Source organism: Mercenaria mercenaria, chromosome 11 (genome assembly GCF_021730395.1).
Source record: "Mercenaria mercenaria strain notata chromosome 11, MADL_Memer_1, whole genome shotgun sequence".
Taxonomy (NCBI): domain Eukaryota; kingdom Metazoa; phylum Mollusca; class Bivalvia; order Venerida; family Veneridae; genus Mercenaria; species Mercenaria mercenaria.
Genome location: NC_069371.1, coordinates 41,821,508 through 41,838,632, shown reverse-complemented (window position 1 = coordinate 41,838,632; position 17,125 = coordinate 41,821,508). Strand labels below are relative to the sequence as shown.

The 17,125-nt window shown below is 33.4% G+C and overlaps 1 protein-coding gene across 1 annotated transcript; it reads left to right on the top strand.

The window, feature by feature from the left end:
• Positions 1–319: 319 nt before the first annotated feature.
• On the top strand, positions 320–10,068 carry LOC128546540 (uncharacterized). The gene is made up of 3 exons (XM_053517251.1): positions 320–576; positions 3,739–3,860; positions 4,289–10,068. The coding sequence occupies exons 1-3, from the start codon at positions 483–485 to the stop codon at positions 5,192–5,194; spliced, it is 1,122 nt and encodes a 373-aa protein (XP_053373226.1). The 5' UTR covers positions 320–482; the 3' UTR covers positions 5,195–10,068.
• Positions 10,069–17,125: the final 7,057 nt, after the last annotated feature.

Sequence of the window (17,125 nt, the reverse complement as noted above, 5' to 3'; positions counted from 1 at the left end):
TGTAAGTATTTTTTTTCACGTTATGTTGATACTTTTTTCGAACTTAATTATTTTTATCTGACAAAAGCAAAGGGGATTTCGTCCGAGTGGAGGTTTAAATCGAACCTCTTCCTGTTTGAAATATTCCAATAAATAAACTTAATTGAGCTATTATGTTATTTTGTAAACAGCAATATGCAACAAAAGATTTGCAAACGTGACCTTGTACCTTTATTCGTGTTCATCCAACTACGGAAAAAACATTTTAAACCGAAACTCGTTAAATATATCAGACAAAGTGTTTATTTGTGTCTTTATTTCGAAACTAGTGTAGAAATTTAACATTAAAAATGGAGGCTATACTTCATCTTTCAATATTTTGTCTATGGATTGGAGTCGTCACCGGTTCTTGTGGTAGATATACGACTGGCGCTTCAGTATGCGATACTCTAAAAGGTTACGACGGAGCCCGCTAATGGGCAACCTGTGTCACGCAAAAGTATATGCAGACGAAATCGAATGGACACCACCGCTGTCAAAGGAATGAAACTACCTGTTGGTATCAGTGCATGCTAGAGCTCCACAATAAAAATAATGGTAAACTGTTTTTTTACGTTTAAGTAATTCAGTTTATATATATATATATATATATATATATATATATATATATATATATATATATATATATATATATATATATATATAGCGTAGGACATGGATAATTTACTAAAGTAATCCATCAATTACGATTAAAATGACAATGCTTCAATTAAATTACAGTTGTAATTTCTTGCTTTCTACAGAAGTAATTACTAGTCATTATTGAAATTCATGTTGTGTGGAAAAAATCAAATGTGAAATGTTAAGTACATTCATATATTCTAGTAATGTTTAAAACCCTACATTGTAAACATAGAGATTGTGAGCACATTTTACGTACCCAGTCTGTACAAATGATGACATCAGATTCTGTTTCTTCAGGCCAATTATACTACTAGTTATTGTAATCAATATTTATTAATGGTCTAGCAAAAGTTTCAGGTTCTAATATCAGATTACGTTCATACCTCTTAAGATGACCAGCAAGTGTGAAATTTATACCCCCAGGTGATAACAACCCTTATGTTTGCCAATGTTTGTGACCCTCTGCTATATGTAATTGAATTTAATTGACAGATATTATGCATTTGTTTGGATTTAGATTAATCAATTACAATTGAAATTATTGATATTTGTCTCACTTAATAATTATTTTCAATTAATTAAAAAAAACCTGTTATTAATTATAATTAATTAAATTATAATTGTAATTGGACCCAGGTTTGATTGGGATAAAATAAATACGTAACTTCAATTTAATAGATTAGCATGAATTTTACTTTAGAAAGAAGGCGTTATTAGCACATTGTTTGTGACTATGAAGCTACTACTGGTTTATTTTATTTTATTATTTTTTTTTTTTTTTTGGTTGTATAGAGGAGGAAAGTCGGCGTTCTTTCAAAACGCTACCTCAATGTTTTTATCATTTTATTTTTTAAAATATACACATTTTAGAACACAACACAAATATTTCTAACCTTTACCCTGCTAAATATCTGAAATGGATTGGTCTATCATTCAATTTGGGAAGTACCACTTGTTCATGAAAGGGATGTTCACTAAAAATTTACAGACTGAATACAAACCAAACCAGACCATGATCAACCTTCACGGGGGTTTAGGCTGATTTTGGTCTGCGTTGGTCGCAAAAGCAGGTAAAATGCTGCAAGCAGTCCAAATTTGGAAACCTTTTTACGCAGAAAAAACTCAAAATAATATGTTTTTCGAAGTTTGCGACAGTATAATTCATTCGCAATAAAAGTAACAATAATTAATAGTCGCAAATTAGTGTGAAGGTAGAATAGGTTGTGTTTTCGTTGAAGACAGAATGACAGTATAACTCACAGATACTGTTATTTGTCGAGCTTTTGTGCTGCACTGTAACAGGGTAAATGATTTTCTCACACTTCATTGCATGACAGTTCCAGTCTGTCGATGGAAGGAATTTCGATGTCGGTTTCAGAACACTAAATTTTGAGACAAAAATGGTCAAAAGTTTCAAACAAGAGAATTTTTATAAACGTAATCGTCATAAACTACTCATTTATTAAGATACATTACTGGGCAAAAAGAGATTGTCGGGAACACTGTCACGTAGATGCAGATATACATTTAACATATACACGGCACATTTTATTTTTTTATTAATAAGTTATCTTCATCCCACCACATCTTTCTGTCAGGTAAATCGGTGTTTTAGTTTTCTTTGATGATTATTCTAATAGAATATTTTACCTACCACATACTAACTAATTTATGTAATCTCTTAAACTGTCACATATTCAGTTATCATCTGGCAAGTTGAAGAGTTTCATGTTATCTAGATTATAATCTCAAGTTTACAGACCAGAACTGTCCGTTGGTGCCCACTTCTACCGTCATATATTCAAATAAGTGGATGTTGAGATTTTTTCTGATAGCCAGTTGGCTGTAACAGATCACTTTGAAGACGGTAGAAACTAATTCTTATATCTGAACTAACAAGTCTATTTCATTGTTGTTATCATATTATGACTAACTGACAGAAATTGAGATATCGAGTTAACGGATGATAGTAGTGCATACAGACAGTTTTGTTTTGTTAATACAAGCTTTTCTACTTGCCGGATAATTACTGAATAAGTGGCATTTTAAAGAAAAAATTCCAGATAAGTAAGTAATAGGCTATGGTTGGCAGTAATGTTGCTACCATACAATACATAAAAGGGAACATTGTTTTTGTTTCCTGCGTAGGGACAGGGTTGGGGTCCGTCTAATATATATATACTTAGTGAAGGCCTTAAAAATATTCTTTTTTATTTACGTGAAGCAATGATAATATATATTGAAAAATAAGGATTTATCTTCCCAAAAAAAAACCGCAATTTAGAGACCATCGCTACCACCGACGTACCAGCGTAGCACCGTGCGTAACCATTTAAATATGCAAGGAGCATTTTGCGAAATATCATTACATCACCCTGGCAACTTGTCGTGTTTACTTTTTGCTGTAATAAAATTTTGTGCTTTTGTGTTATCACGTCAAATCGAAATGGAAGAACGCATACACTTTAATCTTAAGGTAATCTGAGAAATCCAAGGGTGTTCTTTTATGTTAACGATATCATTTTAAAAGATCGTGTATTTCAATGGAAAAAAAAACCTCAACATTATAATGTATTCTTACGTTCGGTGTTGTAACTGTATAAATAAACGCATATATTAAATCAGCACAATAAGTTCAAGTTTGTAAATTTCAGCTGTAATTCAGCTAAGTCTCCACTTTAGGATTATCTTCTTAAATCGTTACCTATTTAGCGCTTTATGGACATTTTGAGCAAATCTTTGCGTGGATTCATATGCATTTTTGTTACTTTATTTATTCTCGAATCATTTAACTAATTGTTTTATATTTACTCATTTTAATTCATTCCTTATTCAGAGTGTTATTTTAAGGTGTGTGGGTGGGAGAGGGTTGGAAATAGTGGCGGGTAACGACATTTAACACGATTCAAACGGGTCACGTGCCAACATTGCGGATTCTACATGATTTCACTATCACAAAAATGTTTGGAGAATCGCAAATTTTCATTGCTCCGTAATCTGTCTCTTCTCACCTTTATTGTAGTAGCTTGCTGTTATTATTTTACGAACATCTTTCAATTTTCCGTTTGATTTTAGGTTCTGTATATCCTGACTGTACCTGCTCACGAAATGCTCTTAGTTATACACCAATTGCTCTACCTGTTTGGTGTTACAGTCTATCCGGCAGGAATTGTGTTTGGTACAGAGACTGTCTTGAGGTAATAAAATTGCAGAATTATGTACACAAACTATAATGTATAGTCTTATCAAAACTTACGTCGTGGGAGTATATTAAAACCATTACGCAATTATAAATTTTACACTAAATGTATAACATTCTAACGTTAAGCAGACGACATTGATCGGATTGTCCTTATCTATAATAGGCATTGACGAAATATCACATGTGCGTCTTTGTATAACTCGCTGAACAAAAATGACAGATTACCTGACAGAGCCTCGCAATATAGTATCATGAAGCTTGTAACATGTACAAAAATATATTAAAGTTAAATATATAGGTCATTTGTGACCACCTCAGTATTAATGCGCTTGAAAACTGCCTCACAGTATCTGTGATTAAAGATACAAAATATATCATTATATTATTTAAAAAGTCATTTCTTTATTACTTGAATATTTCCAGAAACATTATCCATGCAAGGGACAAGACAATTCGTATGCCATTGATTTCTCTGAAAAGTTCTGCAAATTGTATGAACAACAGTTTACGAAATTCAACCAAACTGGCCTATTATGGATCGATGCTGTCCGCAAATGTATTCAGGTTAATTTTTCTCCAGTTTTACGGATTTTTGCTCACAACACGTGCCAGGAAATCAAAACTATAGCTTTCGATTCCCATTCAAAATGTTACCGTTACCCTGGCCAAGAGAAACCTTCCATTTGTGATCTTAGTGCTGGTGAGTGGTGGCAAGTATTCTGGACATTAAAAGGCGCAGTTATGCAAGCGGCGACGACGTCATTTAAGCAAATGCTAGATGTTATTCAGACATGTGGGACAAACATTTTAACCGATTTTCGCGACTTTGGAATGGCGCTGATCCAGATGAAAATTGAAGAGGTAAAAAACTCCAGACAGGACATATTAGAGAAAACATCAGAAGTTGCTTCTAAAATGTTGTCTGAAGGAATGGGGTGGATGAGAAAAGGGATTTTGCATATCGGATACCCAACAAATAGCTACCCATACACCGACACGTTTTTCATCAATGTACTCATTGCTTCTAGTAGGGAGTACGATCTTAACTATGAAAATGCACCAAAAGTGAATATTACAGATGCTGCGATAGAAGCTGCAAAAGCGATCGAGAAAGGTGACACGCAAATTGACGTAGGACACGGAATGAACTTCACGAAACTCAGCATCTGCGTCGATTACAACTGCAAGGATTCCTCATTGCAAATTACACCTGCTCCTCCAAAAACAAAAACAAGTGCAGGCCCTTCTACAACAGCACAAGTAACAGCCGTCATCATTTCTACAGCAACAACATTACTGATACTGTCTGTGAGAATGCAAAATTATTAATCTCTCGTGTTGCTTTGACCGCTAAACGTGAATGTAATTAAATGAATTTCGCAAACTAGAGATAAAAGATTAATTTAAAGCAATGTAAAATCATATTTAAGATAATAATGTTGTTCAGTTGTAAACATCAAAATTTGAACACAGGTATATTGACAAGAAGATAAACTAGTTTGTGTTCTAAAAAGTAATGTAATGTAATGTAGGTTTCGTTGCACATTTCCATAATTTCGACAGAGTCCATATGCTCAAATATTTATAAATATGGCTTGAAAAATAAGTCTTTAAATATAGCATAGCAAGAAACCTTTTTTCTCGATATTTATTTGGATTTTGTTAGAAATGCTGCATAACACTTTTTTTGTATTCTGTATTCATTTCAAAACAGTACTATAATTCTTATACACATGTTTTGATAAAAAGGCGCATTAAATACTGAGCAGCAAATAAAACTATCCAGATGTATAACTGGTATATTTTGATACAAAAAATTAATTTTTCAAATTTAAATTGTTTCTTCATACCAAAATTACACATCACATGAAGGTCTTCACTTGATAAGTTTTTAAAAACCAATCAACCATGAAGTCAGTAGTCACACAATAGCCGTTTGAAAGGCTATATATTGTTTGCGTCAGTTGCATTGTAACATCCGAATTGGGCGCTCGCGCTAAATTTGAACCAGTCGTGCGGTGCAACCAACAATATTTTTTAAACTTTATGCTGTTTTTCGAGTTAACCAATCGTCAATTTTTCCAATGACAATAACATTTCAAAAAGAAAAATGTTAACTACAGGCGCACTGAATTTCGTGGGACTACTGACTTCACGGTTGATTGATTTCTTTTTAATTTTACACGTGAAGTTCTTTTGCTGTTCAGTATATAATGACGATATGCGAATGTTTGTCGGTTTACCCATTTGTCAATTTTTTGAACGTTCGAAAAGTATTCCTCACTTTTTTAACATATATGTAGTTACTGATATGATGTTTGGGGAGAAGGCTATACAAATCATATGGTCGAGGTAACAGTTATTGTACATAGTTTATTATTCATTTCTCGCCTGTTTTTTTGCCTCGAATGCATAGATTGATTTGAATTCTGTGCGCATATACGAGTATAAAGAAAATCATCAGACCGAATATCACTAATATCACTTTATTTTAGTTATTTCAGCAAAGTTATGGTTATTGCTTGCAGTTACAGTTTTCCGCACTTAAATGCGGCTGCCATGTACATATTCATACGTGTTTTGAAGATTTACAAACCGAGTTCTTCTGTCATTCCTGTTTTGTCGGGTGAGTTATGGCCGAATATGTTTAATTTTCCATACTTTTATTCGCAAGTGTTTGTGTGTACTGGAATGAAATTAAGTTCTAAAGACTAGTCAGTACTTCGTTTCCCACGGAGGTTGGTGACATGGAGTGATTTATTGGCGCCGGCCTCGAGGCCAGCGTCTCTAATGGAGTTGGGAATTGTTTTGCTAAATGGAGTGAGCGGTCATTTTACATACGCCGGTTGTCTAACCTATTCGTTAGTACGTACTTATAAAAGCTCATTCGAAAGGCTCTTTAAGAATTGTTCATTTACGTATTTATTTTAGATACTAAAATATAGTTCCGGTGTCGCAGTTTTGATGATATTATGCAAAACAATAAAAGACCCGTTCCTTCAAAAGGAACGGTCTATTTCACCAGAGAAGGTAGCAACTGGGATGAATGTTTAAACTAGATTGTCAGCATAAATATTTTCATTTCCACCATCTTGAACGGTTATAATATACCATCCGATAATATTTTGGCATTACTTCACAAAAAGTAAGTAAACGTCTAAACTGTTCGCTATTGCGTTGTAAAACAGAGTATTACCTGTTTTCGTAAAATGGACTAATCAATAATCGCTAAAAATAACTGCGTTCACATCACTGATCTATTTTTAGCGCGTGGTATTCATATTGCCTTTCATTAAAGATTGTGTTTTCATTTTAATGTTTAGTTTGTACAGCATGTTTTGGGAGAGTCTCTATTGATACGTGATTATGTTTTAAGGAAGATACTCTTCATTTTATTGATTTATTAAATCTTTCAAAAATATATTCATTTATATATAAGTGTATATATGTTTTAGTTGTTACGATTAATTTCAAACTTTTTTTCACTTTCACCTTCAATTCTCTCCCAAAGCAACACTTTTCTTAGTCACAGTAAACTTAAAAACAAGTTTTGAAATTTTCACAATTCTTAAAAACTGCAACATATTACATTTCTTTATAACGTTCTTCTCTATTGCGTTTATTTAATACACATTTTGTAAATTTCTTACTGCTGTTATTAAAAGATAGAACTTAACTTGTTTCCCCTTTAAATACATAGCGCCCTTTGATGTTTACACCAATGCTTTTCTTGTTTCAAATTGGCGTAGCTATTATTATATCTTAGGTATGCAAAATTCTTTAGTTTGTCAAATTCCATAATTATTGCCCTTGATAGATGCATTTTTAAATGATGTATATAGACGATTGTTACATTATATTATGAACTTGAAAGTAGTGGGAATCTGATAAATTTGTATAACGCATACGACTAATCGATGCTTCCATCCACATTTAACGTTTTGTATTCCATTTCTTATCGTGATTTTTTATTCTTTTAAATATCCATATATATAAAGTTAATCGTGATGTAACAAGGAATAATGCCCATTTTTAAAATTCAAAGGCAAAGTATAACTTATTATGATCGCATGGTGTCTGGCATTTAGTCGTTCGACATCGTATAGTTTTTGTAAATTAATGCACTTCTTCCACAATCAACATATTTATACACAACTTACACAGTAGGTATACGACCATTAGACGATGGCTCCTTTTACAGAAGATGCTAAATTTATTACCCCCAACCCTATGGCTCTTTAATGGATACATCTAACATTTTGTTGGGACTATTGTAGAGAAACCAAACGCGTACGAATATGATCCAGTTAGATTCTTATATATCTGTTTAAAGTTATGGTCCTTTAAATGTTTTCCTTACTCAGTTCAATATGACTCCTTCACAGACATGATCAATCACTAGGAGACAATCTATCTAAATTCTTCTTTATTCATTAAAAACGGATGTCTGACAAATGGGTAGGTCAAATTTCCCTATACGGCCATACGTTAAGTTTAAATTGTTTATGTGTAAAAACAATGATGATGGTTTAAATATAATTTCACAAATATATGTCATAAGATGAGTATCTACCATAGTAGTGTAATACTATCAAGGAATACAAATGCAGGGTTCAGTATGTTTAATTGAGATGTGGAACGGCATAGTTAGAAGTGAAACTAACTAACGTTTATAAAAATAAATTGAATTCTGCTGTTTAAGCATAGAGGCAGTGGAAAATTAACTTAAGGTTTTGCAGAAACGATTATTGATATCAGAAAAGATGTTCCAGATAAAGCATAGATCTTGACTGAGTCATTTGCTACTTTAAACGAGATTCAGAAATTTAAATGTTGGATGTCGAATAAGCCTAAGATGAAAACTGTACCTAAAGTTTGCTCTCTTGTTAGCATTTTATGTGTAAATAGTGTGTTGTGTGGTGTGTTTGGTATTATGTTAACTAGAACTTTTCTACTGTGGATTTTTAGCTCACCTGAGCACTGCTCAGGTGAGTTATTGTGATCGCTCAATGTCCGGTGTCCGTCGTCTGTCTGTCTGTCGTCTGTCGTCCGTCAACATTTAGATTGTGTATGCGATAGAGACTGTACTTTTCAACTGATCTTCGTGAAAATTTGTCAGAATGATAACCTTGATAAAATCTAGGAAAAGTTAGAAAATGTGTCATCTGGGGTTACAAACCAGGTCACTAGGTCAAATCAAAGCAAAACCTTGTGTATGCGATAGAGGCTGTATTTTTCAGTTGAACTTCATGAATTTAGGTCAGAATGATTACCTTGATAAAATCTAGGAAAAGTTTGAAAATGGATTATTTGGGGTCAAAAACTAGGTCACTAGGTCAACTCAAAGAAAAACCTTGTGTATTCGATAGAGGCTGTATTTTTCAACTGGTCTTCATGAAATTTTGTCAGAATGATAACCCTGATGAAATTTAGGCCAAGTTTGAAAATGTCTCATCTCTGTTCAAACACTAGGTCACTGAGTCAAATCAAAGAAAAACCTTGTGTATGCGATAGAGGCTGTAATTTTCAAGTGATCTTCATGAATTTGATCAGAATGACTGCCTTGATGAAATTTAGGTTAAGTTCGAAAATGGGTCATCTGGGGTCAAAACCTAGATCACTAGGTCAAATCTAAGAAAAACATCTTTTATACATTAGTGGCTGCCTTTTACACCGGATCTTCATGAAATTTTATCAGAATGTTTGTCTGGATGAAATCTAAGTCGTCTTTGAATATGGATCATCTAGGGTTAAATATTAGGTCACTAGGTCAAATCAAAGCAAAATGTTGTGTACGCGATAGGGGCTGCTTTGTACACTGGAAATTCATAGAATTAAGTCAGAATGATTGCCTTGATAAAGTCTAGGTCTAGTTCAAATGTGAGTTATATCCGGACAAAATCTAGGTCACTAGGTCAAATCAAAGAAAAAACTTTGTGTATGCAATAGGGGCTGCATTCTGCATTGGACCTTCATGAAATTTTAGCAGAATGTTTGTCTGGATAAAATCTAGGTCAAGTTTGAAAATGTGTTATCTTGGTTTAAAAACTAGGTCACTAGGTCAAATCAAGGAAAAACCTTGTATATGCAATAGGGGCTGCATTTTATATCAGATCTTCATGAAATACGATCAGAATGTTTGTCTGGATAAAATCTAAGTCTTGATTGAATATGGATTATCTAGGGTTAAAAACTAGGACATCCGGTCAAATCAAAGAAAAACGTTTTGTACGCAATACGGGCTGATTTTACAATGGATATTCATAAATTTTTTTCAGAATAATTGCCTTGATGAAATCTAGGTCAAGTTCGAATATGGGTCACCTGTGGTCAAGAACTTGGTCACTAGGTCAAATCAAAGAGAAACCTTGTATATGCGATAGAGACTTATTTTTTAATTAATCTTCATGAAATTTAGTCGGAATGATAGTCTTGATGAATTCAAGGTCAAGTTTGATTAAGGGTCATCTGGGATCAAAAACTAGGTCGCTAGGACAAATCAAAATGAAAAAAAAATATATGCGAGAGAGGCTGTATTTTTTCATTGAGGTTCATGAAATTTAGTCAAAATGATTACATTTATGAAATCTAGGTCAATGTCGAATATTTGTTATCTGGGGTCAAAAACTAGGTCACTAGGTCAAATCAAAGAAAAACCTTGTGTATACAATAGGGACTGCACTTTGCACTGGATCTTCATGAAATTAAGTCAAAATTGTTGTCTTGATGAAATCGAGGTCATGCTTGAATATGGATAATCTTGGATCAAAAACTAGGTCACTAGGTCAAATCAATTAAAAACTTTGCGTATGCAACAGGGACTGCATTTTACACCTGCTCAGCATGAAATTTGATTAGAATGTTCGACTAGACAAAATCTAGGTAACTTTAAATATGGGTCATCTGGGGTCAAAATCTAGGTCACCTGGTCAAATCAAAGAAAAACCTTTTGTATGCAATAGGGGCTGCATTTTACACTGGATATTCATAAAATATAGTCAGAATGGCTGCCTTGATGAAATCTAGGTCACTTGTGGCCCTGTATCTAGGTCATTAGGTCAAATCAAAGAAAATACTTGTTTTAGACCACATTTTGGGCTAATCTTAATGAAATTTGGTCAAAATATTTGTTTTCATGAAATCACCAGTTCACACATGTTTACACTGTTATGGTTTGTTTCTCCTGTGAGCGACCTAGGGCCATTTTGGCCCTCTTGTTTAAAAATTTAGAAAATAGCAATGGTGCATGTATTTGTTGCTTTGTAATGCAATGTCGTGCCATATATTGTATATTTGGTTATTATACTTACCGCTATGGATTTGTATAGCATATTTGTTTTCTTATAGCTTAGCGAGAATGTTAAATTTATTGTTACATTTTGTAAATGTTTATATCAACAGAATGACCATAAACATTTAATTTGTATCATGCTGTAACTGTTCTTTTATTGTATATGTGTTGTATTATATACATGTATATAAAAATTAGGCACTAATAAACTATACACTGCTTTAATTATTAACTTTGCCTTGTTGGTATTGATATGACGGATTGTCCATGTATCTAAATTCACCTAGAGGCGCTACCGATTACCCATAGTGGCGACTACGCCCAAAGAATGTTGGTCATTTATGTTTTGAAAGATAGTGCAGGATACAGTAAATGCTACAATACCAGAAGTTGTTTTGGAATTGAAATTTACCTGAGAGGAAAAAGAATTAGAAAGTTAACACGTTACTGTGATACCCTGTAAAACAGACAAGATCTTACACATTTTGATCAAAATAAAGAATTCAGTAGCGTTTGGCCAATAACACTGAATATAATATATTAACCTTTGTCCTGCTTAATTTATATAATGAACTTGTCCATCTTCCGATCTGGACAGTACCATTAACTGTAAAAAGGGATGCTTACCAAAAAGATACTGATTTGAATAGCGGACAGTGCAGATCATGATAAGATTGCACGGATCTACACTGGTCGCAAAGGTAGAACCAATCGTGTCCTGACTGGTAAGGGTTAATATGTCGCTTTTTAGCTTTGTAACAGAACTGCATCTCTCATAAATTTTGGCTGAATATATACAATGCCAAATAAAAATTGACAGTTCATAAGTTCATACCGTTCATTGGTACAAAGTATGTTTATCAAATTTATACTTAAGCCAAAAGTAAACTGTCTTGATTGTACACCCAGGATACTTTAGGAAAATCTTCTTTTTTTTCAATAAAACAATACCTCCGGTGAATATCTAACGAGTATTAAGTACCCAATGAACAGATACAAGTGTTAATAATTCTTTATGTAGGTAAAAAACAAGAGTAAATATTCAACAGGGAAAGCCACGTTCCGACTCCGCATCTCCGTAAATGGTATAATAGAGGTGGGAGAGCCATCCACCTTTTAACCTTACAATATCATTTTGTAGAATTCATATAATGCATTTCAGCAAAGTAAAATGTTAATATACGTACACAAAATGCACATGTTATGTAATTTTAGTCTACTTAATATATAAAAATACATGCATGGGTTTTTTAAAATGATGGGATTTTATTCAGAAATGGACCTCAACAATTATTTTCATGGACAAATAAAACAATATATAGCTACCGATTAAGATGAGAAATACGGTTCCCTTCTCTTCTATCGCCAGTTATATACCATTGATTCTTTATCAGATGTGAATATTTTGAGTTATACCAAATGGAAAAATTTTGATACATTTTCTTTTGCAAATCGACGTATCTGCCTTTTCTTCACAAATGCCAAATCAAACAATAGAGAGGAAGTTTTGATGATCAGTATATTTATAGAGATCGTGTAAGTTTGCGTTTGAGTTTTCTTGCATAAATATTTGGAGAAAATGGTATTAAGCAGTAAATGTCATTAAACGTACAATAAAAATGATTATCATTTTATCTGTAAAATAAAATTGTCTTAATTTAAGTGATTTTAAGACACCTGGTTATTCCTTCTCATCAGTCGTATTGCCCCTCATGTTAGCGGCCTTTATGCCAACATGTGAAATATATGGCACAATTCACAAAGTTTATATCAAATAAATAAATAAGACTATACCATCAACTGATTATAGAACATACGTCTCTCCTACACTGTATTTTGCAAAGTTAAATCATTCAAGTTCTAGTCAGTATTGACGAATAAAATTTGTGTAATGTAATACTGCACGGGATTTTTTTTTCTGTTGGCTTTACCGTCACAAGCACACACAAGTATTGGTCATATATTGACTGTCCAGCTTTTAATGGAGGAGGAATAGCCCAGGAGCAACTGTGGGCAATATTTCATCAATGGCGTTGCCTTCTGTAGGCAAACTGTAAAGCTCAATCATGTAAAAGAATTTTACATCCCAAGCGAGATTTCGAAACCACAGCGGCTGGGATTAGTGATTTGAAGTCAGAAACCTTAACCTTAACCATCAGGCCACTTAGGCTCCTGCAAGGGAGTGAACTGTATGTGCACTTTGTTTGATCATTCACCTAGCCATTTAGAAGCTGCCCAGGGAAGTCAGAGTCAATAAACAGTATCTCTCATGGACTAAAACAATTGTTTCCAACTGCTGGACATTTTGACAAGGAATCATATTATTAATGAAAAGTTTAATTTTCTTATTCTTCAACTATCAGATATCTTGTAATGTTATCTCATAGTTCAAACAAATGATTGTCATCTTTAGAATAGGAACGTTTCATTACTTATCTATATATTTGGAATTTTGGTGAGAAACAACATCTTTTTCTCTTCCCAGTATTGCAGAAATTGCAATTTAAATGTACATGTAAGATATCACTGTTACATATAGGCAAGAGAGTTGTCGACGAAAGGGACGCAGAAACTCAACCAGCAACTAAACAGTATCTGTATAGTTGTTTACCTTTTTGTATATTACTGTAAAAAGATTATAATTGTGTCTGTTCGTGTAATACTTGAACATACCAATATTTGCAAACAGACATTGGTTGTTTTTTACAAACGTTTCTGCATCCCTTAAGCATACCTAACGCATTTCCCTTTCAGTGTTCGTTCATCCACCAAAAATATGGGATATCCATTTGATAGTTTTAGTAAAAACCTGCTTAGAAGCATGACTGAGTAACTCAGAGAGAGTTTAAGAATATTTCACTGTTAGAAGATGCAGATGTAATTTATATCTGGTCCGAGTTTAACTGTTTAGGCGGTAACGAGGCTCTGCTCGGTTACCCAAGAGCCAGATATTCCATCCTCATCTTCTACCAGTGAAATATTCTTTTTCTTGCATAGCATATATTCTTTACGCTTTCTCGCCAGACAGAATTTTCCCGTGTTCTTGTCGGTGCTAGAAAAACTCGTTTTATGACCCGGGGGAGAGAGATCCTTGCCGTTTTAGAATTTAAAAGATTTTAAGCTGATTTCATGTGTATTTGTAGATACGCTACTATTATACATTTTATATTAATTTTATTTTAATTGTTACTTTGAGAAAGTATTGTAGTCACCATCAAACGCTCCCCGCCATACGTCGCCCCGCAAAAAAAAGCAAAAGCAAAAAAAGAACAAAAACACCGTCACACAAAACAAAACATAAATCATCTTGACCCTGAAAGCATTAGAAATGTAGTAAAGACAAGCAGTTTAACATTTTTCTTTAATTTGAAAATGAATTCATCATGTCAGGTTATATATTCACATACACAAATCTAATTAATATAAAACATATTTTAAATGAAGATTCTAAAATTAATTCGCAATCTGTTCATGTCCAAAGTCCAAACTCATCAAAAAAAGGGGTGGGGGGGGGGGGGTGGGGAAGAAAAAAGGCATGACCAGCTACCTTATTTGGTAAAGTCAGCCTATTTACAGTACATCTTCCGTCTGTTTGAATCTTGTGTTTCGATGGTTCCTTGTTTCCCATATCTATGTTTTGCCCCAAATAATCCTTCTATCTAAACCTCTATAATTGTCTCTTGTTGTTTTTTTCTTTCATACCAATCTCTGCATTTATGCTCTTGTACCTGTAAATAGGGTGAATTCCGGTAAATGAACCACCCAGGTCATCATGTTGCATGATTACTTCCAATATAAACTATTTCATGGAAATGATATTTGCGAGATACTCCTGGGCCTAACGGATTGGCATATATACAGACAGTTTTACTATTTAATGGAAATAATGTTTATCGAGTAGATATGGTGAAATAAATTTAGTCTGGGCCGAACTGATTGACATGTATCCAGAAAGTTTTACTATTTAATGGAAATAATGTTTATCAAGATAGATATGGTGAAATAGATATAGTCTGGGACGAACTGATTAGCATATATACAGAAAGTGGATATGGTGCCTGCTTTTTAATTTTGTCTTTTGACAGTTCCTGTGATATGCAGGCTCCATAACCTCAGATCCCCTTTCTAAATTCCAGTTTGTTTAGTTCTGCCCATTGTTTTCTCGTTTGGGGCAAACCCATTACTTTATCTGGGGACTCAACGCCGCCTTTCATGGAATTACACGCCACAACCCGTGTATCATTGAAGGTTCCATGTTCACCGCCGATTGAATACATCTGCGGATGTCTCTAAATTGCTTTTTGTAGCTCTAGCATGTGTAAATGTTGAGTTCTGCTCAACCCGGGGCTAGAGGGCGTGGACGGTAGCATGCATTTCCACTACCGTCCATGAACAGGCTCAATCAAACCGAGCCTGCAACATTTACGTTTTATCGTGTTGAGCGACCTGTGAAGTTTCTACTTTTTCTATTTTACTATTTAATAGAAACAATGTTTATCAAGATAGATGTGGTGAACTGGGCCGAACTGATTGGCATACATTTTTGTATATACAGAATGTTTTACTATTTAATGGAAATAATATTTTACAAGATAGATATGGTGAAATAGATATAGTCTGGGCCGAACTGATTGACATATATAAAGAATGTTTTACTATTTAATGGATATAATGTTTATCAAGATAGATATGTGTGAATTAGATATACGGTCTGAGCCAAACTGAATGGGATATATACAGACCCCAAAAATGCAATTTGAATCTGAATGGGATATATACAGACCCTAAAATGCCATTTAAATATGAATGGGATATATACAGACCCTAAAATGCCATTTAAATATGAATGGGATAAATACAGACCCTAAAATGCCATTTAAATATGAATGGGATATATACAGACCCTAAAATGCCATTTAAATATGAAAACTGAGTTTATTATAAGCTTTCTTTCAGGGTCTATTGTTTTATCAAACCGCATGCATTATTTTACATAACGTAAATAAAACCTTTAACATTACTGATCTGAGAAACCTTTAATTTGTAACCGATACTTTTTTTTCGACTAAACTATAATTTGACCATACATTCTGAAGCTGGAGATATAGTCAAAATATCTTTGTAGCCATTGACTGTGCTTGCTACTATTCCTAATAGTGGTCAAGGTTGAAGACTTTGTGAGGAATTTTCAAGGAAAGAATTCCAGCATGGTCATGTATATTTAAATTATGTATAATTTCATGCATAAAGTACAATTGCACATATTACTGAAAACTTACTTTGTAGGGCTTTCGCGAAAAAGATATGCCAGGACGACAAAGATAAGTTAGGAAAACTATCGCAAGTTAAATATTTTAATGCTATTGTCTTGAAATATATATTACGTATTTGAATGAGAATAAAGAGAAATGGGAAAATGGTATTATTTTGACATTATTCAAATCAATTACCTTATTTAAAAATAAAACGGAACAGATTAGAGCTCTTTTTTCTTTTTTTTTTTTTTTTTTTTGGACTAAATATACAGATGTTAAAATTGTAATTTCATACAGAGATGTAACAGCCTGATTAATTAATTAATCTGAACATAGAAGGCGACTTCAGGAAAATGAATATGTTTTTGAACACATAAAGGAGCACCCAGAATTTTTTTTATAAAATGATGATAAGGCTCAACAGTCACTTTAAAAAGGGATTTTCAACTTACGCGGACGGCTGACTTTAGCAGATTTTTTCTTCAAAGTATTTAAAGTCTTGCAATTCAGTAATTTTCTTCTAGAAACCAGTTCTGCACGTATTTTCACAATGCGTCTCAAATGATGTTTACATGTAGGATGCATTTTTTGGCTGTAGCAAGTTCTTTATGTACCTTGCATGATCTAACATATTTGTTGCAATTATGATAATTCCGGTATTTTTTGTTACCTATTGTTTAAACCAATGAACATACTGTGCTTCATTAAACAGTA